This window comes from Hemitrygon akajei, chromosome 27 (assembly GCF_048418815.1).
Source record: "Hemitrygon akajei chromosome 27, sHemAka1.3, whole genome shotgun sequence".
Taxonomy (NCBI): Eukaryota; Metazoa; Chordata; class Chondrichthyes; order Myliobatiformes; family Dasyatidae; genus Hemitrygon; species Hemitrygon akajei.
In genome coordinates this window covers 8,151,859-8,179,204 of record NC_133150.1, presented here as the reverse complement: position 1 = coordinate 8,179,204, position 27,346 = coordinate 8,151,859, and the positions used below count along the sequence as shown (strand labels likewise).

The following is a 27,346-nucleotide window of genomic DNA, read 5'->3' as shown; positions in this document are numbered from 1 at the left end:
GCAGGTGTTTATTTTATAACAAATAAACATTTATTAAACACTGCTAAAAAACCCCGAAAATAAACATACGACTAACTTAACCAGAAGTCAGCTGCTGTGCAGCAGCTTGAACAGTTCTTAAAGCGGTAATGCGAAGACAGTTCTTAAAGCGGTAATGCGAAGACAGTTCTTAAAGTAGTAATGCGAAGGTCCAAAGTTTTACACAGTCAGTTAAAAGGAGCGACTTCTTGAAAGGTGTTAAATTCTCTTTTGTCGGTTTACTACTGATCCCAGCTGCAGTACGCTTTTCCCGGAGGATTTACGATCGAAGGAAATAAACGGCTTAAAAGGCACTGACCTTCCTTTGGCGGAACTTTGTATCCAACTCACTGCTCTTTTTTGGCAAAGCAGGAATTATCACAGACACAAGTTACTACTTCCTCATACAAAGATTAAACAGAGGTCGAATCTGTTTCACCGTCGACATTAACTTTCCAAATCCTTCAGTATGTCCGAACTCCGACGAATCTTCACTCTCCACTGACTTTACTGGCAATACTGTAGCGAAACTACTGGCAATAACCTTTGAGACTTAAGGCAGAAAATAAAGCTCCACTTTAAAATATACCTGCGTCATAACATCGGAATACGCAGTAACATGGAATCACTAGTGAAAGCATCCACCGACAGCCCTGCGTCACAGGGAGGGGTTCTCCTTTTATACCCTGTTGAAAAAAACTATCACATGACCTCTCACTGGCAGGAAAATAACATCACTCCCCCATCACAAGACCATTACCTCATCTCCAGTACAGCCTCAATTGCATCACGGTCACGATACCCACAGGTACGTAACACTACTGATTTCATTCTTTGCTCCAAATCATTTAGAAATCTGCAATTTAGAAGTGTTTTAGCCAGTCCTGATGAAGGGTCTTGGCCCAAAACGTCAACTGTTTATTTATTTTCCATAGATGGTGCCTGACCTGCTGAGTTCCTCCAGCATTTTGTGTGTGTTACTTATGATTTCCAGCATCTGCAGAATCGTTTCTGATAATGTAAAGGTATTACTTCTTTCAAAACAATTTGATGGTTTTCACTTCTGGAGACTGGAAGATTCATTCAGATTGTGGTTTTTTGAGTTTGGACAGCAAAACTTTAGCTTCTGGTCTTAGATGAGCAGCAGATATTAAACGACAAAGTCAACCCACAGTGTAAGGAGATGGCATCGCATGTGAGAAATTATGACAAAATAAAGCACCATAGGCTTTTTGAATTTTAGCTACACCTAAAGAAGGTTCAAAATGTATAATCTGCCACTTCTCATTTACAGTAAAAGTTTAAAGATGGTTAAGTCTGAAATACCAAAGGGTCCACAACAGGGCTGATTGATAAGTTTGTGGCCTAAGGTAGAAGGAGATGTTATTAACTTCAAACACAAAGTATACTGCAGATGCTGTGGTCAAATCAACACATACAAACAAGCTAGATGAACTCAGCAGGTCGGGCAGCATCCGTTGAAATGAGCAGTCAACGTTTTGGGCTGAGACCCTTCGTCAGGACTGAAGGAGGGGGCGGGGCCCCATAAAGAAGGCGGGGGGAAGGTGGAAAACCAATCAGAGGAAAGATCAAGGGGTGGGGGGGAAGCAGGGAGGGGATAAGCAGGAAAGGTGAAGAAGGAATGTAAGGGGAAAGCACTATGGGTAGTAGAAGAAGGCAGAATCATGAGAGAGGTGATAGGCAGCTGGAGGAGGAGGCAGAGTGAAACTGGGATGGGGGAAGGGAGAGGGAGGGAATTACTGGAAGTCGGAGAATTCGATGTTCATACCAAGGGACCGGAGACTATGAGGTGTTGCTCCTCCAACCTGAGTTTGGCCTCATCATGGCAGTAGAGAAGGCCATGTATGGGCATATCCGAATGGAAATGTGAAGCAGAGTTGAAGTGGGTGGCAACCGGGAGATCCTGTCTGTAGTGGCGGACAGAGTGGAGGTGCTCAACGAAGCGGTCCGTCAATCTGCGTCGGGTCTTGCTGATGTAGAGGAGGCCACACCGGGAGCACTGGATGCAATAGATTACCCCAACAGACTCACATGTGAAGTGTTGCCTCACCTGGAAGGGCTGTTTGGGACCCTGAATGGTGGTAAGAGATGAGGTGTAGGGACAGGTGTAGCACTTACGCTTGCAGGGATAAGAGTCAGGTGGGAGATCTGTGGGGAGGGACGTGTGGACCAGGCAGTCGCGGAGGGAACGATCCCTGCAAAAAGCAGAGGGGTAGAGAGGGAAAGATGTCCTTAGTGGCGGGGTCCTGTTGAAGGTGGCGGAAGTTGTGGAGGATAATATGCTGGATCCGGAGGCTGGTGGGGTGGTAGGTGAGGACAAGGGAACACGGTCCCTGTTGTGGTGATGGGAGGATGGGGTGAGGGCCATCCCACTTTCACTCTGTCTCCTCTTCTAGCTGCCTATCACCTCTCTCATGATTCTGCCTTCTTCTACTACCCATAGTGCTTTCCGCTTAGATTCCGTCTTCACCTCTCCTGCCTATCCCCTCCCTGCTTCCCCTCCCCCACCCCTTGATCTTTCCTCTGATTGGTTTTCCACCTTCCCCCCACTTTCTTTATGGGGCCCCTGCCCCCTCCTTCTTCAGTCCTGACGAAGGGTCTCGGCCTGAAACGTTGACTGCTCATTTCAACGGATGCTGCCCAACCTGCTGAGTTCATCCAGCTTGTTTGTTTGTGTTACTAACTTCAAGCTTTCTGCATTTTCACTCAAAGAGTTGAACTGCACGTGCATGTAACGAGAGCTGTATAACTCATCTCCTTCTACCCTAGGCCACAAACTTATCAGTCACCTCTGCTGTGGACCACTTCTACAATCCGTATGCTTCACAACCGCTAGAAGTGTGTAGGAGGGGTCTATGTTGAAAAATAAATGTGCTAGGTTTTCTAAAATTGACTCCTTCTACCTTAGGCCACAAACTTATCAATCACCCCTCGTACAGTATTCTACCTACTGCCTGTTACGCTGCTGGCGTTTAGGGCGGCAATGAAGATCCCCTATCCCTGGCGGTGTTCATGGCTTCTTTCATCATGTCAGTAGCTCAGTTTACAACGCTGTCAGTTATGTAAGTCCCAGGTGGAGACTCAGGAATACCATCACACTCAGATGTCGAAGGGTTCTTCATTGCTGTTTCTGTAGCAGTTTTGTTTTATCAGTCAGGGTTGTTAGCCCTGAGGTGAACCCGGTGACCCTACCAACAGCCAAAGCATAAAGCTGTGATTCCAGCTAACATAGCTCTCCAGGTCATTGAGGCACGCAAGCCTCCAAACCCTATGACAAGGCTGTGGGCTTCTTGGAGGCAATGCAATATACAAGGGGTTACAGTTACAGGGGATTCACTTCCCTGGCTGTACCGAGCAGTCTGATCCGAGCTGGTAACAATTTTACTTAAATGGAATGAAAGTCAAACTCTTCCACTCTATCCATAGCGTGTGCATGAATGTCACTTAGGGATGAAAGTGGTTGTGAATACAGATACTTCGGTGACAATTTAAAACTAACTGATCCAGCAGGAAATCCACTGCATTAAGTGGAACACCAGTTTTCTTTTACCAAACCATTATTTGACCAGAAGAGTTTAATAGTAAATGAAAATAACCGGATTTCAAAATCAGTGCTGCACTCAAACCTATCAGTTTCCCACCGCACACATTATTTTAAGATTGCATTCACTTTGCTGATGCATGAAGGAAAATCTGGACGAAAAATTGATGATTGTTGTACCTTCCTCAGCAGATGAACTTTTTCCTTCACAATAAAGAAGGCGAGTACTTCACTGCACATTCCTCTTAAACTCAACATAATTCTTGTATTTCAAAAAGGAAACAATTCAACACAAAGTATAGGTTCAACTTTCGCTGACACTTGCAGCTGCTGGTGATTAGTTGGTTTCTCTTTCATCACCAGAAGTTCTCCACTTCCTGTTGCGTTGCCTGATGTAGCTGTTTTCTGTCCCAATTCCCAATTATTATCTCCTAATATTTTTATGAAACTGATTCACTTATGTAGATTAACCTTCCAAAGCTAGAGTATAAAGATCATATTTTTCAGATATATCCAAAGATAAGCAATCTATTAACACAAATCAGAGTTCTTTCAAAAATGTTCTTTTCCTTACTAAACTTGACTGTGTTACTCTTCTGTTGATAATAGTCAAATTTCAGTGATTAGACCCGAAGACCGCTTCCTGCTAATTTTGTTGCTTCATTATATTCTCAGAATACAGAGAAAGAATGAGGAAGAGACTATATGAAACAGTTTGTACAGGTCGAGCATCCCCTATCCCAAATGCTTCAGATTTTGGAATACTTGCATCTATTTAATGTGATACCTTGGGGATAGGAACCAAGTCCAAACACAAAATCCATTTACATTTCATATACAGCTAATGTACCACTGGTATGAAGCTCACAGTGAACAATCTGCAGTCACACCACAGTCTGATATGATGGAGCTGGGTCCTCACAGACCATCGGAGTTGAAAGACATCCCCCAACTATGTCTATTACCGGGTTCCACTGCTATGATTGGCTTCACAGCTGCCTGTTCCACAGCATCTTCAAATGGAGAGGGGGTAGTTTTATATAATATTTTTAATAATTTTGTGCATGAAACAACTACCTTCAATTTTCAGTTCAGCGTGATAGCTCTTTGCTAGTTTCATGATCAGCATACCGTTAAGCACCAAATGTTCACTCCAGCACTGGCAAATCCGGTCTTTAAATACACATTTGAGATCTTCATTTTTTGCTTTACTCAGTGTTTTTCTATTTTTCATTCATTTCTGTTTAATTACATATGTGAGGTCAGTCCTCAGGACTGTCTGTGGTGAGCATTGTCTGGGAGCATTCTCAGCTTCCCCTGGAATTTTTCATTTGTGACGTCATGTCAGCGCTCAAAAAATGTTCAGATTTTGGAAATTTTCAAATCTCAGAATTTCAGATAAGCGCTACTCAACCTGTATTTATTTGAGAAATTAACTTATGTATTCCAATACTATTTGTAAGGATCCTCGTAAAACAACAATCTGCATTTATATCATGCCTTTTGTATTCCAAATCATTCACAGGAGTGCTCTGATGAAATTCGACATGGAACCACATTAAGACAGCTAAGCTAATGTTTGGTCAAAAAGATAAATCCCAAGGCACAGTCACAGACAAATTATCCACAATTCCTGGTGTTTCAACCTTTGCCTTTCCATATCAGAGGTGCTTGGTCTGATGTCAGAAAAGAATCCAACGGAGAGACAGAGCAGAAAAGATCAGGAAGGAAATTCCATTGCTTAAGGGCTATTCAGCTGAAGGCATAATTATTGAGTGAATCAAATCAGGAATGTACCAGAAACCAGAATTAGCAGAATACAGAGTTCTACAAGGCTGTTGAACTGGAGGAGATTTCAGGGATAATGGCATGAAGGGGCTTTAACATGATCAAAAGTGAGCTATGTTGCTGGTCTGAGTTAGTAGATAGAGTGATGGGTAGACAAGGGCTGATGGAAAGAAGCAGCACAGATTGAGATGAAATTAGGTTTATGGTGCAAGGAAGCCAGCCTGCAGAATATTAGTCAAGGTAGCAAAAGCGCACATGATAGTTTCATCAGCAGATATGCTCAGGCAGGAGGGGGACATCACAACAGCCCAAGGTAGCTGTTTATACAGTTCTTTACCCTGACAATTAGACATGTACCTTCTTTCAGCACAGTAGTTGTTAAGCAATAGTTGCATTACAGGTGTCCCCCGCTTTACGAATGTTCGCTTTACGCCACTTCACTTTCACAAAAGACCTACATTAGTAACCTGTTTTCGCATTACAAAGAGGATTTTCACTTTTACGAAAATTTTTCCCGTATAACTTAATGGTTTACGCCATTTCGGCTTAAGAAAGGTTTCATAGGAATGCTCTATCTTTGTAAAGGTAATTCATTTAATCGCAGAATCAGAACCAGGTTTATATCACTGACATATGCCATGTAATTTGTTGTTTTGTGGCAGTTGTACAGTGCAATACATAAAAATACATTAAATTACAGTAAGGAATATATGTTAAAAATGAAATACATAGTGCAAAAAGAGAGCAAAAGTATTGAGGTAGTGTTCATAGGTGTATTGTCTGTTCAGAAATCAGTTGACGGAAGGGAAGAAGCTGCTCCTAAAACACTGACTTTGTGTCTTCAGGCTCCTGTACCTCCTCCCTGATGGTAGTAATGAGGAGGGCATTTCCTGGGTGGTGGGGGCTTCTCATTACGAAATGTAAAAGTGAAACCATAGTCACTCAATTTTGTTCTCGCTAAGGCGCTCTACTAAAGTTTGCCATAGAGAAAAACTCCACTGGTTCCCTCTCCTGAGTGAACAGCAACTTTGTTTAGAATAACTGTGATAGAATGCCTCATAGATAATCATCTGGGGAAGTCTGAGGAGTTACAACTTGGGCAATGGGGTCAAATGGAAGGAAAAAGTATTCAGCTAATGGTAGGCTCTTTAATAGCATTGAGGTACAGAAGGATCCTGAGGTCCAGATCCATAGTTCATTCGAAGTAGCTATGCAAGTGGGTAAGTTGTAATGCTTGTAAGTAGGTTGAGTGTAAGAGTAAGGAAGTCATACCACAGCTATTATAAAATTTCAGTCTGAACATAATTGGGAGTATTGCATGCAGTTTTGGTTGCCCCAGTATTAAAAGGATGTGGAGACTGTGGGAAAAGTGTAGAAGACGTTTACCAGGATGCTGCCTGGATTAGAGGAATGAGCTATAAAGTCAGATTGGACAAATTTGTGTTGTTCTCTTTAGAACATAGGAGGCTAAGTAGTAACCTGATAGTTTGTTTTAAATTATGAAAGGTGCAGATTGGGTAGACTGTCAGAGATTCTTACCTAGGACAGAAATGTCCAATAGCAGAGGACAAGTTTTTAAGATTAGAGGGGGAAAATTTAAAGTTCAAGCCCAAACATTAATCTCCCTTTCCAATCTCCACAATGTATGCCAATCTTTCCCTATCACCCTCCCCAACTTTCCGTACTCTCCATATACCAAAAGCCTCTTTTCTTCCCCAGGTCCATCCTCTTTCCCACCAGCTTGCCTCCAAAGGTGCTGGAATCAATCCTGCCAAATCCACAATGATCTCACCCCCCAGAGCAAATCCCATGCTCCATAAGCTCCAACATGAGCCTGTGACCCAACACCAGCCCCCGTGGCTGCAATCTCTTAGTCCAGGTAGAGAACTGGACAACAAACTTGAAGTAACTGGAACATTTTGGCACAGGAGCAACAACTAATCGACGCTCTGTTACTGCAACCTTTCAGTTTGCTCTTCAGGCTGCATAGATTTTCTAGACATACATTTCAAGCTAAATTATTACAAAATCTACATTTGTACAGAAACAAATCTCCAGAAGTGAGAAACATTCACCTTCTATTTTACTCTTTTTTTCTGAAGCAGTTTACTGAGACTGAAATGGCTAAACAAACAGAACTACTTTGGAATTCTTTTATTTCATCATAAGACCATACAGGTGAAATATCTTTGCCCAGCTTTATGTAACTCTGCAGCAGTATTGTGTTGTGGTTCTTCTGCGAAGTGCGTGTTCTCTCGTAGAACATAGCATGCTCTCTGTGTGAGCAAATGTCACCAGCAACAGTCAGTTGTAAAGGTTCAGACCAAGATGCCCAAGACCTGAAGATCATAGGAGCCAGATGCAGCCTATAGCAGGCAGTGAAAAAAACGAGCAGGGAACTAATCTTCTCATCACCAATATTAGAATCAGGTGTACTTGCAATAGGAGTAATCACAGGAGACAACAGGGAACAACCTCCATCCTCATCTGAGAACACTTTGCTTTGGGTTGTGAGGCACTACCTCCATGATAAATGGAAGGATTCCAAACATGTCTAGGAACTTAAGAACTATAGGCATTCAAAATCAGCAGAACTATACTCCACTCTATTCGGTAAGGGTGAATGGCTTCTGTACATGCTGAAATGGAAGCTGTGACACCAGATATTCAAGACTAGATCATGGTTGGGCCTAGAAGACTTTTGAAAAAGCCCTTTGGTAAGTTTGCTTAAAAACCTTCCATACAAATTGACAATGAAAGTAAGCAATCCAGCAGGCTTTCCAACACACTCAACTTTTAACTGAACATACCTAATTGTCTCCTTCTTCAGGATGCCCCGGTCAAGCCTTCCACAGCAGACTGCTGTCCTTGTCCCCTCTCCTTTGTTATAAACGACAAACATTCATAATTTTTGAACAGATGGTTGAAATGGTGCAATTGAGTAATGGCATACTTCATCCTCACTTCTTGCTTTTAGAGACCAAACTCTGATAATCTGTGATCCAGTGGTTCTGAAATCCTGATAGTCCAGCATTTGTCTCATTCCCTGGTCTAGAGTGTGAACCCTGGGTCAAAAGTATGGGCTGAATTGTGTAGCCGGAGCTCTGGATAAGTGGATATCATGGTCCTGAGAATCTGAAATATGCAATCTGAAATTAACTAAGTTCTATTCTGCATTCCCTTTAAGTTCACGGAGGTCACTGTGAATTTTAAAAAAGTGAAATAAAAATTTGTTTTGATTTAATGGGTGCAAGATCAATAATTTTTAAAATCTTTTTATCCATACCAGATCATAAACAGAACAAACTATATAGCCATAGCTAAAACATAAAGGACATTAGCCCCATGCTGTAACAGTACAGGTAGTCCCCGAGTTACGAACGTCTGACTTACGGACAACTTGTACTTACGAACCGAGGAAGGAGAACGCCGTCCGCCATTTTAAGTCAGATCGCGACGCCGTCCACCATTTTAAGTTGTTGCCATTGACACTGTGTTGAGTGTTTAACTTTGTATTTGGCTTAAATTTTTCTTAGTAAGATTCACCCTGACCCCACCTCCCCGTTCCGGTCGGCTGGTGGCGCAGTCAAATCAGCGCCGGGCTAGAGAACGGAGCGTCCCGAATTCGATTTAGTGACAGACCGCTCCCGTGCCAGGTTGATGTTGATCCAGTGACTCCCGTACCATCCGTGCCGGGTTGATATCGAGCTCGCAACTCGACCTCGTAAAAAAAAAACACTGCCACCTCCAGTTTAAATTCCCACGCGGAATATTGTGGAAGTGCAGTTTAGGACCCGGGGAAATCAGTGTGGTGGTCCTTAGGACCCGCGGACCTCAGGAGCTGGCGCAGGTCAGGACCCGCCGCCCACAGTGCTTCTGTTCCATTAACAGGAAGTGAACGCGATTGAAAATAAAGTGGAAATAATAAAGTGTTTGGAAAGAGGTGAAACGCCATCGGTAATTGGAAAAGTGTTAGGCTACAGTCAATCAACGATCGGAACAATTTTAAAGGATAATGGATAAAGTGAGAATAATGGAGCATGTGAAAGGCCCTGCCCCGATGAAAGCTACAATTATTACCAAGCAACACAGTGGTTTAATTATTGGAAAACATACGTTTCTTAAGTGTTTTATATGCATAGAAAGGTAAAATATATACTATATACTAAGACAAACGTTTGACTAACTGACACTAAATAATACCAGATGTACTTGTTCCGACTTACGTACAAATCCGACTTAAAGACAGACTCAGGAACAGAACTCGTACGTAACCCAGGGACTGCCTGTACTGTATATTAAAGACCATGTGTAAGGAAAATCATATGCTCATGCATAAATCTGAGGTCTCTTATAGAACAGTAAATCTATTGGTCCTGCTAAAACCAATGTAGATAGGATAGATAATCACAGTCTTTTTTCCAAGCATAGGGGAGTCTAAAACTAGAGTTTTATGCTTACAGTGGGAGCTGAAGGATTTGAAGAGGATCGGAGGAGCAATGGTTTCACATAGAGAATAGTGGAAACAGCTGCTGGAGAAGCAGTAGAGACAGGTACAAATACAATCTTTTAAAGCATTTGGACATCAACATGTATAGAAAAGGTTTAGAAAAATATGGACAGGCATTTTGACTGGCATGGCTGAACTGGTCTGGTGGGACTGATCTCTGTTCTTCTCTCACTAGTTCGTTCCATAGCTGACGGTATTTATGTAGCATTCAGTTTCTACTCATCAGACTTGCCACGTACTGGGATCAGACCTAAGACCTAAGAAGATGGTGCACTCCAGCTTATTTTAATTCCATAGTAGTATCTATACTACTAGGAGATCCCCTGTGGAATCAAATTCGGATTTAGATTTATTAGATTTAGTGAAATGCGTTATTTGCCTTAACAACCAACACTCCAAAGGATGGGCTAGGACAAGTGATGTTGTGCATTCTGGTGCCAAAATAGCATGCCCACAATGTTCAGCACAACAACACAAGCAGCATCATCAACAACAAAACAAGCCCCTTTTTCACCCACTCAGACAGATCTCCAACCCCAGACAGGCCACCTCCGCACCTCCACTCCTTGACCCTGGACTTGCAGAGAATGGACCTCCAACCTCCAGCCCCTGAGAGAAACTCATTTTTGGCCGCAAACCAGCATCTGTCCTTCCCTTTGTTTGCAATCAGACCCCCTTGCCAAGTCTAAACAAATTGTTTGCACAACTCTACTCTTCATTCTTAAGCCACTGAGCTGCTGTCTGCAGGAGTCCCCTGGTCTACAGATATAATTTCACAACATCCTCTGATAGGAAACAGATGGTAATGGTTGAAGGTCAATTCTCCAACTGGAGGCCTGTGACTGGTAGGGTGCCCCAGGTCAGTGTTGAGGCCTCTGTTATTCATTATTTATGTAAATGATTTGGAAATGAATGTACTTGGCCCGATTAGCAAGTTTGTTAACTGAACTAGGGGGCCTTGTTGATAGTGAAGCAGGTTACAATGAACTGCAAATAGATCTTGATCAGTTAAGCCAAGGTAGGACCTGGGAGTAGAAGGGTACAATTTGCTGAAAGTGATGATGCAGGTAGGTGATAAATGTGTTCATCAGTTAGGCCATCAAGTTTATGAGGAAGGACAGTACTTTACAGCTATATAAATTACTGGTAAGGCTGCATTTGGAGTATTGTGTAGTTTTGGTCATCCTGTTGTGGGGAAGACAGTGTCAAGCAGGAGAAGGTGCGCAAGGAATTTACGAGGACACTGCCTGGCCTAAGCTATATGGAGAGATTAGCCACACTGGATCTTTATTCATTGGAGCATAGGAAAATGAGGGGTGACCTCATACAGCTTATAAAATTATAAGGGGTGTGGATAAGGTGCACAGTCACAGCCAGCCCAGAGTTGGGGATTCCTAAATGAGAGGGCTTAGATACAAGATAAGGTAGGTGGGGGGGGGGGGGGGTTGAATTAAAAGAGACCTGAAAGGTAACTTCCTATCACAGACAGTAATGAGCACTTGGAAAAACTGCCAGAGGAGATGGTTGAGATGGATGGAAACGCAACATCTAAGAGGCATTTAGATAGGAACATGAAGAGAAGGAGCCTGCAACTGGCACGGACGATGCTGTGGTCAGCATGGATTTGTTGGACCGAAGGGCCTGTTCCGTGCTCTGAACAAATTATTTCCGTAATTAATCCTCTAAATTAATTAAACAGTCTACAATGAATCAATCCATAGTCATAGTTAATTTAGGCTATTTGTTGACTCAAATACCATCCTTTCAAACATGAGTTTAAACTCCTTTCAGTGACTTCTATTTCTAAATTTAGCAATGGGAGGTGAGCAGAACAGAGGGCAAGTAAAATCTCTTAAACTGTAAATTGGATCAGGAGACAGAACTGGAACTAACCTGGAACAAGTAGAAATGAATCCACTTAAAACAAATTAAAAGACCAAACTGACATTGAGTAAAACATTTATTGGTACAGAAACTCATTTACTGATGGACAAACAACATCTCTTTTAAATAGTTTTATTATTAAAATGTTAACAGTACTTTGAGAATCAAAGTTTATTCATTTCAGCAAACCAAAGTGTAAGTGCATCTTGGAACTTGACTGAAGCAATAAATAAAACTTCAGCCATTTTCTTCTTCCCTGTGGCATTAAAATTGTTCTAAGTGTGTTTGCTTGAGATGGATATTTACTCCGCATTGGGAAGGATTCAAAGACAGAAAATCTTAGCATTTGTTTTCAACACTTAAGGTAACTGCCCTCAGCCTCTCATCCTAAATTTCTAACTCTGGCTAATAAAGAAAATCTGCATCTACAAACTCAACCGTTAAAACCTGTTGAAAGAATAATCACGTCGTGCATTAGTTTCATCACAGTCATCAACAGATTTACAAGAAAGACTCAGACGAATTCAGTTTAATATTAATTTTTAAATACTGTTTTCATGTTGTCACATCATAATCACCAGTATGGTGTCTGTAGGTTTAACATTTTGGGTTGCTGTCCACTCCACATGGCGAGTGATAAAGATGGAAAAAGCATCCTTTAATCATGGAGTCAACATTAAACCAATAGCATTGGATAGTGTAACAATGCATCAGAAACCAAAGCACATGGTGACCTCTTTAAAGATACAGTACACACACACACCATACACAAACATGCATGCACATATATGTAAACACACACACCCACACACCACAGAGACAGAGATGCACCACACACACGCAAACACGCATGCACATATAGGTATGCGCACGCACACACACACACCCCCCACACACACTCACTACAAAAGATGCAGCATTATTGAGTTTTCTGAGAAACGAAACTTCTCCGGTTTCCTGCTACTGTACCTAAGTTTCCATAACTTCACATCAAAGCTATTCATGAGAAAGATTCAAGATTGTCCATTGTCCTTCTTCAGTACACAAGTGTAAGGGGAATGAAATGATTGTTACTCCGAATCTGATGCAAAATCATTACAAGTATAAAGAACACAATTATAAAAAATGACAATAAAACGTATCAAAAAAGATAGCAGTCAACAGTTCCACCAGTTCCAGTAACAGAACAGATTATAAACTTGCTCTGCTGTGAGGATCTCAATATCTTGCAGCCAATCAGAAAGCAATGCAGATTCATGGGCGGAATCCAATGTACATTTGGTGTGATAAAGTTAGCACCTAAAGCATACCAACTCATATAATCAAGTGTAATTGGTAGCATATCCATGAGTAATGCTGGTAAAATAAGCTTCTGAATTAACTGGATAGCACTAAGGAAAGTGCACTGGGATTGTCATGCTTGATGGACCTATACGTGTCCAACCTTGTGTTGTGTTCACATGATTCCTACTCATGGAAAAGTACAGCACAGAAACAGGCTCCTGGGCCCATCTAGTCTGTGCCAAACCACTTAAATTGCCTAGTCCCATCGACATGCACTGGAACCATACCCTACCATCCATGTACTTACCCAAACTTCTCTTAAATGTTGAAATCACGCTCACATACACCAATTGTGCCAGCAGCTCATTCCACACTCTCACAACCCTCTGAGTGAAGAAGTTTCCCCTCATGTTCCCCTTAAACTGCTCACCTTTCACCCTTAACCTATGACCTCTGGTTGTTGCCCCACCCAACCTCAGTGGAAAAAGCCTGCTTGCATTTACCCTATCTATACCCTTCGCAATTTTTATACCTCTATCAAATCTCCCCACAATCTTCTACATTACAAGGAATAAAGCCCTAACCCTATTCAATCTTTCCCGATTAACTCAGGTCCTCCAGACCCGGCAACAGCCTTGTAAATTTTTTCAGGTCCAGGCGCTGGAGCTGGAGAGTTCTGTGGGATCACAGAATGAAAGATTCCTTGTGACTGAGAGAAATTAGGGTCAGAAGGAGGCACTAAGTCTCAGAGAAACAAAATTTAAACAAATTTGCTCTGGAAAGCAACAACACGCCAGACCACTGAGATTTCCAACAGTCAATAGCGACTCTGTGGCTGCGAGGCAGGATGAGGCACTACCACCACCTAGTGGAAAGAGTGGGCTAGCACAGGCCTGCAACTGAACCTTGACCACAAACTACTTAAACAGAAATTCACATTATAAATGTTTATATATTTGCACTGCATAATACTGACATTACTCAAAATTCGTGACAAAATCTGTGCACACCATATGCCAGAATTCACATGACATGGACAGAAAATCCAGTAGTATTGGATTTTTTTCTATCTTAAACTTCTAAACTTGAGATTCTACGTTAATTTTAAAGCATTATATTGAATTCTGAACAAATATTAAGAGTATATAGATTTGTTTTATTATTTGTCACATGTACATCAAAATATAAAACATGTGGTGAAACTTGTTGTTTTCAACAATGTCATTAGAGAAACCACAGTTTTTGATAAACAAATGCTGGTACGACAAGAAATCAGTTCTGTTCCTTAAGTCTAACAAATCTTCTCAGTTAGTGTGTTCACAGTTTTACGGTTAGTTACTAGTCCCAGCTATGAAAGTAATGAGAGCAAATGTCTTATTACAGTTGTTTGAAATTTGATTATGGAAATGACCAGTAATATTTATTTATATGTGGATAAATTATGAGATAAAAAGTACCAGTCTTCAACGCCTGTAGCCAATTGGCCTCAAGCTTTTCAGATTAGCTGGAAACCCACAGATTAATAAATTTCCTGCACCGCTGCACATGGCCGGGTTAAAAAACAGAGCCAGTATGTAACCAAAGGTGACTAATATCTGAAATAGGCTTTGGGATAGATGGTGACAGCAAAATCCATGAAATCATTGAGGAGTGAGTGTTGAAACAGCAACAGGAAAGACGGTGAGTGCCATTGCTTCAACAATCCACGTGTACCACAACATCAGCTTCCATTTGCACAGAGTATTAACTTCCCAAGCTGATCACTGAGACATTATCCAAAAACGATGCTGAGCCACGCATGGAAATCCTTCTGGCCACTGTATCAAATGGAATACAAGAGTGAGAAAGCCAGGCAGATTTTAGAACCTTGGCCTCTGCCAAAAGCTTGGCAATGAAATTCAGGATTCCCAAGGGGAGCAAGATAAATCAGAAGGTACAGGGCAGTGAAGAGCAGTCAAACGATTGAAAGAAAGCATAAGAGTTTTACAAACATAGCTTTGCTCTACTGGTTACCTGGTGTTAATCACTAAACATACAGTGATGGTTAAAGGGTAATTTGTGCAAATTAGCACCAGGGCTTTGGATGACCTTATTTAAGAGTAGAGTATGCCTTTAAAAAGTGAAAACTGAAATTGCAATCAATTTTTCATTCCCAAAATCATTGAATGTGTAGTGTCAGTACTATATCATATAAGATATTCATCTACATAAACATGCAATAAACCAAAAGAAAGCTTATGTTTAAAATTACAGTTTTCTCGCAACATATGTCCAATACCGAATACCTGTACTTCCTCTACCATCCACTAGAATTATGTTTTAAACTTCTTTCACTGATCTCTTGTAACATGTTCACTCATAGTTATTTATATATCTGCAGAAACGCAAGGATCATTAGTAAAACAGAGTGAAATCTGTATCCAAAAATTGGACATTCGCCTTTTAACGGAGTTAAACGCCACTAGAAATGTATGTACAATATTTAATGCAAAGTTACCACTGGTCATTTTGCCACAACAACAAGCCTGATGCAACTATTTTCTCAACTGAAATTGTAGCTCAGTTACCGGATAGTAAATGAAGATTCCTGGAGTTGAACTTCCAGCACTATTATTCAAACCACAAATTATGAGTACAACGCAAGCTATCTTTGTATCAGTATCATCAGTGAGGATAACAGATGGTTGGCGGGGAACGGCAAAGGAGTTACTTAACTAAGCATTTGTGATAATGACACAAGCCACAAATAAAAAGCTTGAGTAGTTCATGAATGTCATCAAATCCTGTACACTACTGACAAAAACTCGTAGCAACAGATTCCATATTTTGCTCAGCGTTTTTGCAATTCCCGGTTAATTTTCTATTTCTAGGGGATCACAGAGTGAAAAGATTGATCAGACATCAACAAAAGAACAGTGAAATGCTGCAAGGCTACCCAGAGGAGCAGGGTCAAACCTGAAATGTGTGAAGGTTCGCTTGCAAGTGCTGACACACATCCTAGAAACTCAATAACTTTAGTGGCATTTACCGAAAAGAAAATAAATTCAGTAACAGAAAAACATGAATGTGAAAATGTGACAATTTCATGAATGCCTTATGTTCCCTTATGAATTCTCTCCAGTGTACAGGATGAATTTCTGATGTGGTCAGTGCTGAGGTCAAATGGGCTCTTAGCCTGTTCTCTCACTTAATCCACACAGTATTGCAAATAGAGAGTGAGTACCCCTTATCTGAAAACCTCCCAAATCCAAACCATTTTTGAGCACTGACATTATGTCAAAATAGAAAATTCCCTAAGATGCTGGGCAAGTCCCTAGGCAATGTGCACCAAGGACAGTCCTGAGAAGCAACCCCACATGTTAATGAAAAGTAGAAAAACACTGCATAATATGAAAAATTAAGATCTTGCTAAAGTATCGTCAGTGTCAGAGTGAACCTATACCACTTACAGGTATGCTGATCATAAAACAAGCAAAGATCTATCACACTGAACTGAAAATTAAAGGTAATTGTGAATATTCAGCAGGCTGGTTGCAGAAACTTAAGAAAAGACATAGCATTAAATTTTTAAACTGTCTGCCGATCTCGAAGATCTAGCACCAGAACAAGTCTACAATGGTGATTGTTTTTATACCTTACATAATGGCATTACATTTTTAAAGTGACACTGATGAAAATGTAACACCAGAACAAGTCTACAATGCTGTCTGTTTAAACCTAAAAACAAGTAAAATACTACTACAGTGTATTATAATCAGAACTGAGCATTGTAGGTGGAGACTGAAAGCCTGCACTGAAAGACTGAAAGATTCAGGTACTCTCTCAATGATGCTTTACCTGCACACATTATATTTTCATTATCGCATGTAATATTTTTACTGGTAAGTACATAATATGATGAACAAATGTAATCCACAGGCTGCTTACCAGTAGTACATAAATTCAGAATTGGAAATTATGGCGATCCCAAGCTATTCATTATATGTTCCAAAATCCAAACCACATCTAGCCCCAAGCGCTTCAGATAAAGAGTACTTACTTAACCTGTATTCCTTTTTTGAGTTTACAGATGCAGTTTCCCTTATTATTGAACACATTTCTACCAATTTTTTAAAAAATCATAGCATCCATGTAAACAAAACTGATATTTCTACTTGATTAGAAAAGCTTTATAGGGTTATGGGAGAAAGGGTAGACTTCTTGGTTGGCATAAAGGGCTAAAGTGCCTGTTTCCATATTGTATATAATTCTGTTTCCCTCTTAATTTTACGTTATATGTCTACTGGCTCTGATGTTTGGGAAGTGTTACTCCTCACTTACTCTATTAAACTCACTCACCACTTTGAACATAAATTCTATGCTCTTGTCTAAGTACAATTAGCAAAACTGTCAGATTTTTAAATCTACACACCCTGTAATTGGTCTCATCGGGAGAGCCAAAATAACTCCCAGTTACTATCATTCACTGAATACTAAGTCACAGATTTTTTATGAGTTTTGTGAGAGCCATCTATTAAAATAAACTAGCATCATTTGAAAGTTGAGAAGATGCTCAAGCTGGGTCCCTCTGTCAAGAGAACATGATACAGAGAGACAGGTGAAGGGTGGTCCAGGGTATTTCGCGTGTCCTTCTATCTGTGTATGTCTGTATCTAGGTGTGTCCGCATGCATGTTCATGTGCAGCGTAGAGGACTGAGTGGGGAGGATGATGGTCTAAGGAAGTTGCTGAAGCCAACTGAATTGAAACCAAGAAAATCAAATGTTAAGCAGTTTCTTCCCTAACAAGCAACAAAATCTCAATATATGACAAGGAGCAAAAGGAAAGCCTTGTTACTTCTCACCAAACCCTGCTCCAGGGGAGGAATGGCCTTCATTCAGCTAAACTAACTTCAGCCAAGAATCCAGTCCTGGTGATCTGAATGACTCAACGATGGTAAGCCGTGTGCTTATTCATCAAGACCACAGACCTATTTTTTTCTAAGTGACGACGTTTTAAAAAAATAAATTCTATTATGCACTGTTCAGTCCATGACGTCTTTGTGTCTGATTCAGCAAAAGATGGCTATGTGAAATCATTGTGGTTTAACTGTTTAAGTTACTGCTACAGCATTGGGTAGAACAGTGTGATTCCGCATTACTTCAGGTGGAATCTTATAGAACGTTATATGCAGAAATTAAATAAGCAAATTATTTTAACAGATGCAATTTGTATTCAAGTCCAAACTTCAATAGAAAGTAGCTATTAGATTTTGAAGTCAGTCCCTCTAGAGTGAAATATTACCCTAATATTTGTACTTCAAAATATCATAGACAAATTGGTGCAGATGGCACATGAGCATTATTGTAGAGCTTTCCCTAAACCTAACCAAGTCAAAAAGACAAAGTAACAAGCCTTGATTCAAACACGTCTCATAGGAAAGCAAAGGAAAATACACTACAGAAAAATTCCAGCTGCCCTAAGGGCTGAGAAGTGAACCTCCATTGCCAATGCTCCATCCAGAGCCAGTGTCTTCTGAACAGGCATCCAATTAAAGGAAAATAAGGAACAAGGACACACTGTAACATCTCAGAGTATAAATGAGGAGAGGGCACTGAGTTGATATCAAACAGGAGTGCAAAGGCATTCCAGAAATTTCAAAAACTTGAAAGAATGGCAAAGAAAAGTGGTGTTCCATATGGAGCAATCAGCCACTGATGTCGTGGTGCAGTTACTGTGGGCCCCAAAGGGTAGAAGGAACATTCTTGAATATTGGAATCTATGGAGTTAATCTGATTATCAAGAGAACTCCAAACAAATTTAGATTACTATAAGGAATGTATAGAGTTGATCAACTTTCAGGCATCGTGCAGCTAGTTCCACTCTGTCCACCAACTCCTCTAAAATAGTAAAACTTTATCAAAACATAGTTTACAAAATGTACAAATATTCTCAAGAGAATGGCCACTAATGCATTTTAGCATTGATTTATTGTTAGTAAACCAATCCAAGACACAGTTGAAAAGGGCTCTCATTTTACAATGTATTCATGTTATTTTTGATATTTTCATTGCATGCGAATCTGTAAGAAGATCAAATACATTGTGTGCCTGTGCTTCATGGCAGCTAATGATGAACATCACCTAATCCATTCTGTTAGCCCCAGTGTCTAGCCCCAAAACAATGGCAGCAACAGAAACACTACCATTGGCAAATCAAATATAATTAACACAACCTATTCAGAGATACCTCCTTTCAAGAGCCTGAGGAACGCCACCCAACAGCAGCTGCAGTAAATTCACGATGTCTGGTTACCGTGAAATCTACTTTTATTAATAACAGTGAAGGCCAATAGACAAGAACACTTCATAATGGGTTTAATGAGACTGATCAAGAGAATATGGAACTGATTGACCAATTATTGATTATTCTGAATTGGAAACCACTATCCATCAAGAGAAAAGAAGCAGTTCTACAGGCACTTTTAGACTGAGATCCAACAGGAAGTCCATGAACTGAAGAACAGGAATTGGATGGAAAGAGCACAAGGGGTCAGTGCTGAGAACACTGAGCATGTCAGTTAACACCCATGGGTTAACACTCCTGGTCAAATGTCTTTCATCAGGTTGGGGAAAGAAGACTCGATACAACAGTTCTCAGTGCACCCCATCCTTTTCTTAGTCATTCTCACTGCACCCCTCCCCCACTGGAGTGGAGCTAACCTACAATACTGATGAGAAACTTGCTTAACCCATGTAACCTTGACCCCAGAACCAGAGTCACTCAGACAAAACCATAGTGTTCTCCAAGCCATTGTAGACCTGTTCACTGAAGAATAAAATAGACAAGCCTTGCCCTAAACATCTGCAAAAGGAATATCCATTATCAACCTATCTCCAGTCTCTACCCACTGCTGCATGTGCGCCCAAACAATAAAGGTCCTCCATGACACCCAAGAAAATACAGACCATTTCAGATCCGTGGGGCCACTTCTCAATGAAGGCAAAATTGATAAAGAAATTCACTGTTGCCTTTTCTGTGCCAGAACAGTCTTTTTGCCATCAGTGGCAAATCAAAATCTCAGGGTTTTATGTTCCGCCATGCAACAGTGTATGCTTCAGTGATGTAGATTATTTGCCTCTTCAGATAACTATAGACACAGCACCAACAGTCTCCAAAAAATCCTCCAAAGCCACTGTCAGGATAAGCAGATCAACATCAGTGTCATGAACTTGGACAATATTCCCAGCAACAAGGTCCTAGGTCACTCTGATGGGTAAGCCATATCATTCACAGTCCCAATATGAGATTCCAAATATACACATCTTACTCCGAGCTCCACCATGACAAGGGATTATCAGGTGAACCAGAGAAAAGGTTCAAGGTTGTTCTGTAAGACTCCTTTGCAAAAGTGCAAATTCCCACTGATTCAAATGATACTTGGTCCATGACCACTCTCCATAGTGAAAAGCATTTGGGATGACATTGAGAATTAGAACACCATAAATTGTGGAATGAAGGAATCTCCTCTCAAACTATCCATCCAGTCACCCCATCAAGCAACTCTTGGCTCAAAATGTCTGGGTTTATCATCCACTGCATCTCAGATTGGTACGAAACACTGACAACAACGCTCTACCTAAAAAGGAGCTCCATGTGAGAGGTGATGCCAAGTACCCTAGCTTAGTTTGTTTACCATAAACAATTGTGTTATTTTAAATGTTTCCTTCATGTTACTCTGATTATATAAGATTTAAACAACCAAGAGAAAAATCCAGGAGAAAATTAAGTTAAATATTCTGGTATCAAGAGTTCATAAGCCAGTCCTCCATACAATACGACCAACTGTGTCACTACCTGGAACTAAGGCCCAAACCAAGCTATATTTTTATCAGGGAAGAATCTTGATACAAACAAGGGAGGCATTGAAATATTTGCACTTTATAGCCTTGCAAGTAGTTTTTTGGAATTTGCCTGATGCGTTAATTATCCTTTTGCTCTCATTAGACGCTAACTGACCAGTGTGCATTTCTCTTTTCTTAAAATGTCTCACATTTGCAGCTTATTTATTGTGTTTGTTTTACTTTGTTGTGACCTGTTTAATCTCCCGAGAAAAGATTGTACAATGTTTTCACTGCCCTCTGCCAAAAGGTCAATCTGGTGAAACTCTTCAGCAAGATCTACTAACTCTACATTTAATTATTCATCCCTGACCATTCCCCTCCCTCTAGCGTGACATTTTCCACAGTCCTAACAGTTCAGGAGCCAACATGTTCCAATTTATCTAAATTATTCTTATCCATTAGCAATCTTTATAACCTTTAATCCCATTCCTAACCAGATATTCACCCAGCTCTTCTTGCCAAAAGGTGTTAATCAACAGAGCATTAACTACTTTAGCTGGGAACCCCTGGTGCACATATCACAGCCAGGGTGCGTGACACAGGAGGTCCCAGAAAGGGGAAGGAGAAAATATCTCATCCTCAGTGGAACTAAATGGGGGATGAGTATAGAAAACTTTTAAGCCTAAAGGATATTTCAAATTCCAGCAATCTGATCTTAAATAAGCATTGCTGCCACACTGAAGAGATTTCAGTCAGGCTAAAATCTTAGAATAGCTTCCCAAAAGCTACAAAATCATCATGCACACAAAGAAAATTCCAATGTAGAAATCTAGAGAAAACCTATTCCACAATTAACTTTGAGCTGAATTCTTGAGGTGAGGTACCTTGTCTTTCTAAAGAATCTCCTGGACATGTTGGAAAATATGACTTAACTGCCACTTTCAATATTTTGTAATAGCAGCAAATAACTTTGGCACTTATGAATGCACGATGGGATTTACTGTAGCTTTGAGAAATGACTCCTCCACTTTTGAAAACAGAGTATACAAGATACAAGAACTCTGCATCAATTGACTATCCCCTTCGTGAGAAGAGAAGCTTGTTTCTTAAGTTGTTTTATCTTCCATGACATTCATCACAAACCACTCCCTGAGCTGAATTGCCCCAATCAAATCATAAATATACTACAATTTAATTTGTCTTCAACTGATCACAAATACATCAACCACATTGATGCCTGAGCCACTTATATCATCTTCTGTTTTTTTTCCAAATCTATCTTTATCTCAAAAGCCAAGTCAATAAATACACGTGTGCGTTAAGTAACTTGGTATCCATTTTAGAGTGTTTTATATGTATTATGAAGCACAATAACAGATCCAGAAACAATACTTCCAGTAAGATGGCGATTGTTTAGCTGCTCCGAACTTTTGTTCCGTTACTGTCGCTACCTTTGCACTAAATGTCTCCATTTTTTAAACCTTAGTTAGGAATTATTTCGGTATCTCTTACTTGCCTGTGAATATATCTAACTTACAATGTCTAACAACAGATCCAGAAACAAGAGAAACATTCATCACCGGGAGGTATTTGAAAGACCCTCCAATCACTTATTTTAAGTAACATATATGGAATGTTGCAGCAGCCAACCGGACATTCAAGACAACAGGTTTTATTATACTGTTGTAAATGTTCTACACGAGCCAGATGGAGACTGTAATCTGTACAGGTGAAGTTTACAATGGGCAGTCTTCATTACTTTTTGGCATCAATCAAGTCTTGCCAGGGGCCAGTGCAGTGGCACACCGGCAACAACAGTCGTACCAGGTTCATATCTCCTTGTTGCATCTCAGCAGTGTAAAATCTGAACAAATTATTTTCATTATTGCATTCGCACAATAAAGCCAGACAGGCATTATGTTGTGCAGGAACTTAGCACAATAAGCTTTGTGTGCTCGGATCATTTTGCTACCAAGGCTGATGGTGCCATATAAAAACGAACAGCATCCGTGTACAAGATTGTTACTTCAAAACTGTCTAACCACGGTTGTTCTGACTGCTGCTGAAATTTCACTGTAATGTAAACAGCACAGACAGCCAGAGACTCTGCAATATAAAATGCTTTTGCGATAGAGAGCTACGTATTGTGCAGGAGCACTAAATTATTTCTCCCTGTGGTTCACTTTTTCATAATACTATGAATATCAGAAATTTAACTGATTACTCCAACCGAAGTGAACAACTTGGTGGTATACCAAAAGTATCGCACCATGAATTAACACAAGAGGAAAGCAGATATGGGAAATCAGCCAGGATCTCTGTTTCTGATCATTAAGTGCTAACTACTCTTGGATATGTTGTCAGATGGAGCTGAGATATGATGAACCAACTACCACTTCCCCTTGTTTCCACTAGCTCTGTCGGCAATCGCCTGGTAATGCTCTTCAGTCCTGATCCTAGCATGAAAAGTGGTCACTTGACAGAGTTCCTTGGTACCGTTATCACCTGTGGAACTGAACTCTACCTTTTAAAGATCCAGAAGCAACAGGCAAAAAAGAGCCAATTTTTTTTTACTTGAAATCTTGAGATTTTATTTATCCTGAAGTGAGATCATAAAAAGGGATAACAAATCAGGTGAGAAACACAAGAGATGATGAAAATCCAGAGCAACACACAAAATGCTGGAGAAACTCAGCAGTCAGGAGGCATCTATGGAGGGGAATAAACAGTTGATGTTTCAATCAGGCGATGTCTCTGCCGTTTTACATTATCCGTGTAAACACAATTGCTTCAGGCGTTTGCATGCCACATGATTGAAACTATAAAGGCTAGGCATCCAATTCATCACTGTTATTCTATATATAATATAAAAGGGTTCTGACTCTCCAGCTGAGAAAAGACATCAAACACTGCTTGTAGAAAGTATTCACTAATGAGTTGTGACAATTTGTTGGGTGTAATTATTTGAAACCCTACACTCCTCTGCACTCAGGTTAGTGCCAATATGGTAGCAGTGAGGGCTAAAATTTATCAAAACTGAATTTCAAACAGCCAGTGGACTCAGACCTGGTAGCATCGTCTATATCTTACCACATCATCCAAACACCACATCATCCAGACACCACATCATCCAGACACCTTTATGAGGAAAGTGTGGATGAGTTACAATGAACTCATCTTGTAAGAGATATTTTCCCTTTCATTTACAGCACATCTATAATCTTTTGTTCTATATCAAGAATGGCAGGTCTCAAGGTTCCTCTGGGTAATGTTCCAAAACAGGCTGTCAGATAATTTTGCTTTAGTAAATTTCCAACAGTTGTAAAGCTCTCAGGAAACAATCTATTCATTATTATAAAAATGAGGTAATTTAGTTCTCATGTTGCCATTCCAAATGTAACTAAAACACCAGATCATGAAACAATCACATTCACATTGCAACCTAGATATCAAAAACTGACAATATAAATCAATTAAATTCCTTTTAAAAAGGTATTACTAGCCCCATGGAGAGCAGCTTCCAATAATGTTTGTCTTTTGCTAAATAATTAAAATGTTGATAATTTTAAAAAGGAAGACAAACATTACACAGCAGTGGTGTTTTCTTATGAAATTAGTTCAAATGATTGAGCACAGGATGTGCAATTATTAGAATTCAACTAATTAATCCTATATCACAATTCAGGTGGCAGCTGTGGAACCAGAATTGGCCTCAGTGTCGGTTCTTAGGGGAAAGCAGAAATCAGCTGGGGTCACTCTTCAGTCTGAAAATGTTGGTGTAGACTGCAATATGATGTCTGTCACGGTCAAGTAGTTGCTAACACTTATTGTGTGTGCGATTTTACCTGAAAAATGGCAAGGTGAACACTGTTTCAGAAAGCTGGCAGCAAACAGATATCCATAATCATTTATTTCCCAAATGGAGCAAGAAAAAAGTTAACTGAAATTCTAACTTCCCTTCCACCTAACAGAAATCTTTCAGATGAACTAAAAGCACCTCACAGACTGCTCTCACTGAGCATACCACGGTTATTGTAATTCTTTGTTGGGTAGTCACAGCACAGCTATCAAAAACTAACTCCGACTAATGTAAGAATTGTATATTCGGCTGTGTTAAACTACGCTCAAAGTGGTGCAAATTCTTGGTTAAACGTTCACTCAGCACTTTGCACGGTAATGTGTCAACATCATGCTGAATAAGTCCCAGCTTGTTCAGATTACATTTTTCAGCAAATACATATGTCAATCGCCCAGCTAATAAACTAAAGACTAAAACCACATTGCAGTGTTTGTTTTGTTATTGCCACAATGCCAGCAGACACAAGTAAAACAGGATCTGAAAAGCCAGATTTGAGTGTATGTTCATAAGTATTGTACCATGTCTGTGTTGGGCTGAATCTAAACTAAGCCAACCGATATTTAATTTTCTATAGATTTACAGTTTGTAAAGCAATGAGTCGATTATAAAACAATTAATTAATACCATCTAAATAAAAATATTAAATACTGCATTCACTGACATCAAATATACATACATAATTTATACACATATACATTTTACAAACTGATCCCTTTCTTAAATTTACTATTATATCCGCTACATGTAGGCAGTTTGTTCAAACCGCAATTATTGAATGTGCGTTTGCCTGAAGCATTTGTTAAATAATTCATGTTTCATCTTCGTTTGCAGAAGCTGTAAAGATATGTGACATTGGCTCTTCAAGTTTCTGAAGTGCGCACAGATGGAAAACTTTTATCAAACTGTGGTGAAAAAGAAGATATCTAAATATATCATGTTGAAAAGATTGTGCTTGTTTGAGAACAGAAGACGGCCAACAGCATATTTTAAAGTGTGTCAGTGTTTTCCCCAGGTATGCAAATGAGGCGTTAATATAAGTTACTTAAACGTTCAGAAATTAAGCACAAAATTGTCGTTTAATTGAACCTAAATTACAAAATTGTTATCTTGCCTACTTTCTTTTTTCTCCGTTTATGTAGAATTGATCTTACTTGTCCTGTCCCACACGGTTCCCTCTTGCATTTAGACCCCTGTAAGCCTTCACAGTTCACGATCCGAAACTCAGCACTGAACGAATTTACATAGAGAGACAAAAACGTTTAAAGTAAATAGGGCGAGCGGAATCAGTACAGGGAATACCATAAGGTTTTCTTACCTTGGTTTGTCTTACTTCCCGCGGCGCTGAGTGGGTTTAGGAAAATCAGAAATAAACAGCAGCAGCCAGTCAGACGGATAGCACCCATTCTGTTCTGCATTTTCAGATGGGGAAGAGGTGAGACGCGAGTTTTTTCTTCTCTCTCTCTCACTCACACTCACTCCTCTTGGAGGTCCTGATGGAGCTGAAAGGAACCTCGGTCGGAGCCTCCCACGTCAGTCAGATCGCCCTCTGGGGGATCAGGAGGATCTGGTGTGTCCCGTTCATTACTGTAAGCAGCACACGGTCTGGAGGGAGGGGAAAGGAGGGGAGGGGAGGGGTGGGGGAAATAAACACACTCACACACACGCGCGAGAGAGAGAGAGGGAGGAAGAGGAGCGGAGATGGAGAGGCTGAGTCTGGGGATCCAGCACAGCATTCAACAAAGGGGAGGAGGGAAACACTTCACACGCAATGCTTCCAGTATCTGCAGGAATTTACAATCAGCTGCTGCCCAGAGAAATTCCTGCCACAGACAAGGAAAAAAAGGCTGGAGGAGGACTTACAGTCTCCATGGAAACGGCTTCTCTGGGATCAGGAGGTCAGAGCAGGACCATGTGCAATCAATGGATCGATACAGGCAGGATCATGTCGCCAGACCGGCCCGGCCCGGCCATTAGAAAGTGCACAGATCCAGCAACCGCTGAACGGACCTGCGGGCTGAGCCTCAGTAGCAAGTGAAACTGCGATTTTAAATATTAAAGACTGGTCTGGGCTAGGGCGCAAACAGTTCGAGGGAAATGTTGTGTTTTCCAAATTATTCCACACAATTCGCGGTCACACACGGATGAAACTAGGAACTTGAACTAGCAACCAAGCTGTTGAAAACTCAGATTAAACAATGCCGCCAATCAGCTTGCAACATTCTTTATAAAAGTTCAAATGAGGCCAGCCTGCTCCCTCCAGCTAGCGAGGGGTTCGTTGTGTTTGAAAGGGCAGAGAATTTAAATAAATCCGATTATACTGAGAGTCGTTTGATTCTCACCGGGGACAGGTCACTCCCGCCAGCGCGCCAGCGACGGACTGCCTTGGCCCCTCATGCCGACAGCTGAAAGCAGCATTGTTTTATATTTCTCTGCTCCCCGCCCTTGCCCATCTAAACCTGTGAAATGTCAAGGCCGTGCACTGAGACGGTCACCGCGACAGTAAATCAGTTCACACAAGAGTAGGGGGGAGATCGCGTTCGCTGCAGAGGGACAAGCAACTGCAGTGTGAAAGGGTCTCGGCGGACAGGTTAATCCACCTCTAACTCCCCCCACCCCAAAC

The 27,346-nt window shown here is 40.7% G+C and overlaps 1 protein-coding gene across 1 annotated transcript in view; it reads right to left on the bottom strand.

The window, feature by feature from the left end:
* The window catches only part of LOC140717107 (signal peptide, CUB and EGF-like domain-containing protein 3), a 384,562-nt gene extending 358,129 nt beyond the window's left edge, over positions 1 to 26,433 (bottom strand). Inside the window, 1 exon segment of the mRNA XM_073030336.1 lies at positions 26,042 to 26,433. Coding sequence (XP_072886437.1) covers positions 26,042 to 26,141 — 100 coding nt within the window. The 5' untranslated portion in view covers positions 26,142 to 26,433.
* Between the last annotated feature and the right edge of the window lie 913 nt (positions 26,434 to 27,346).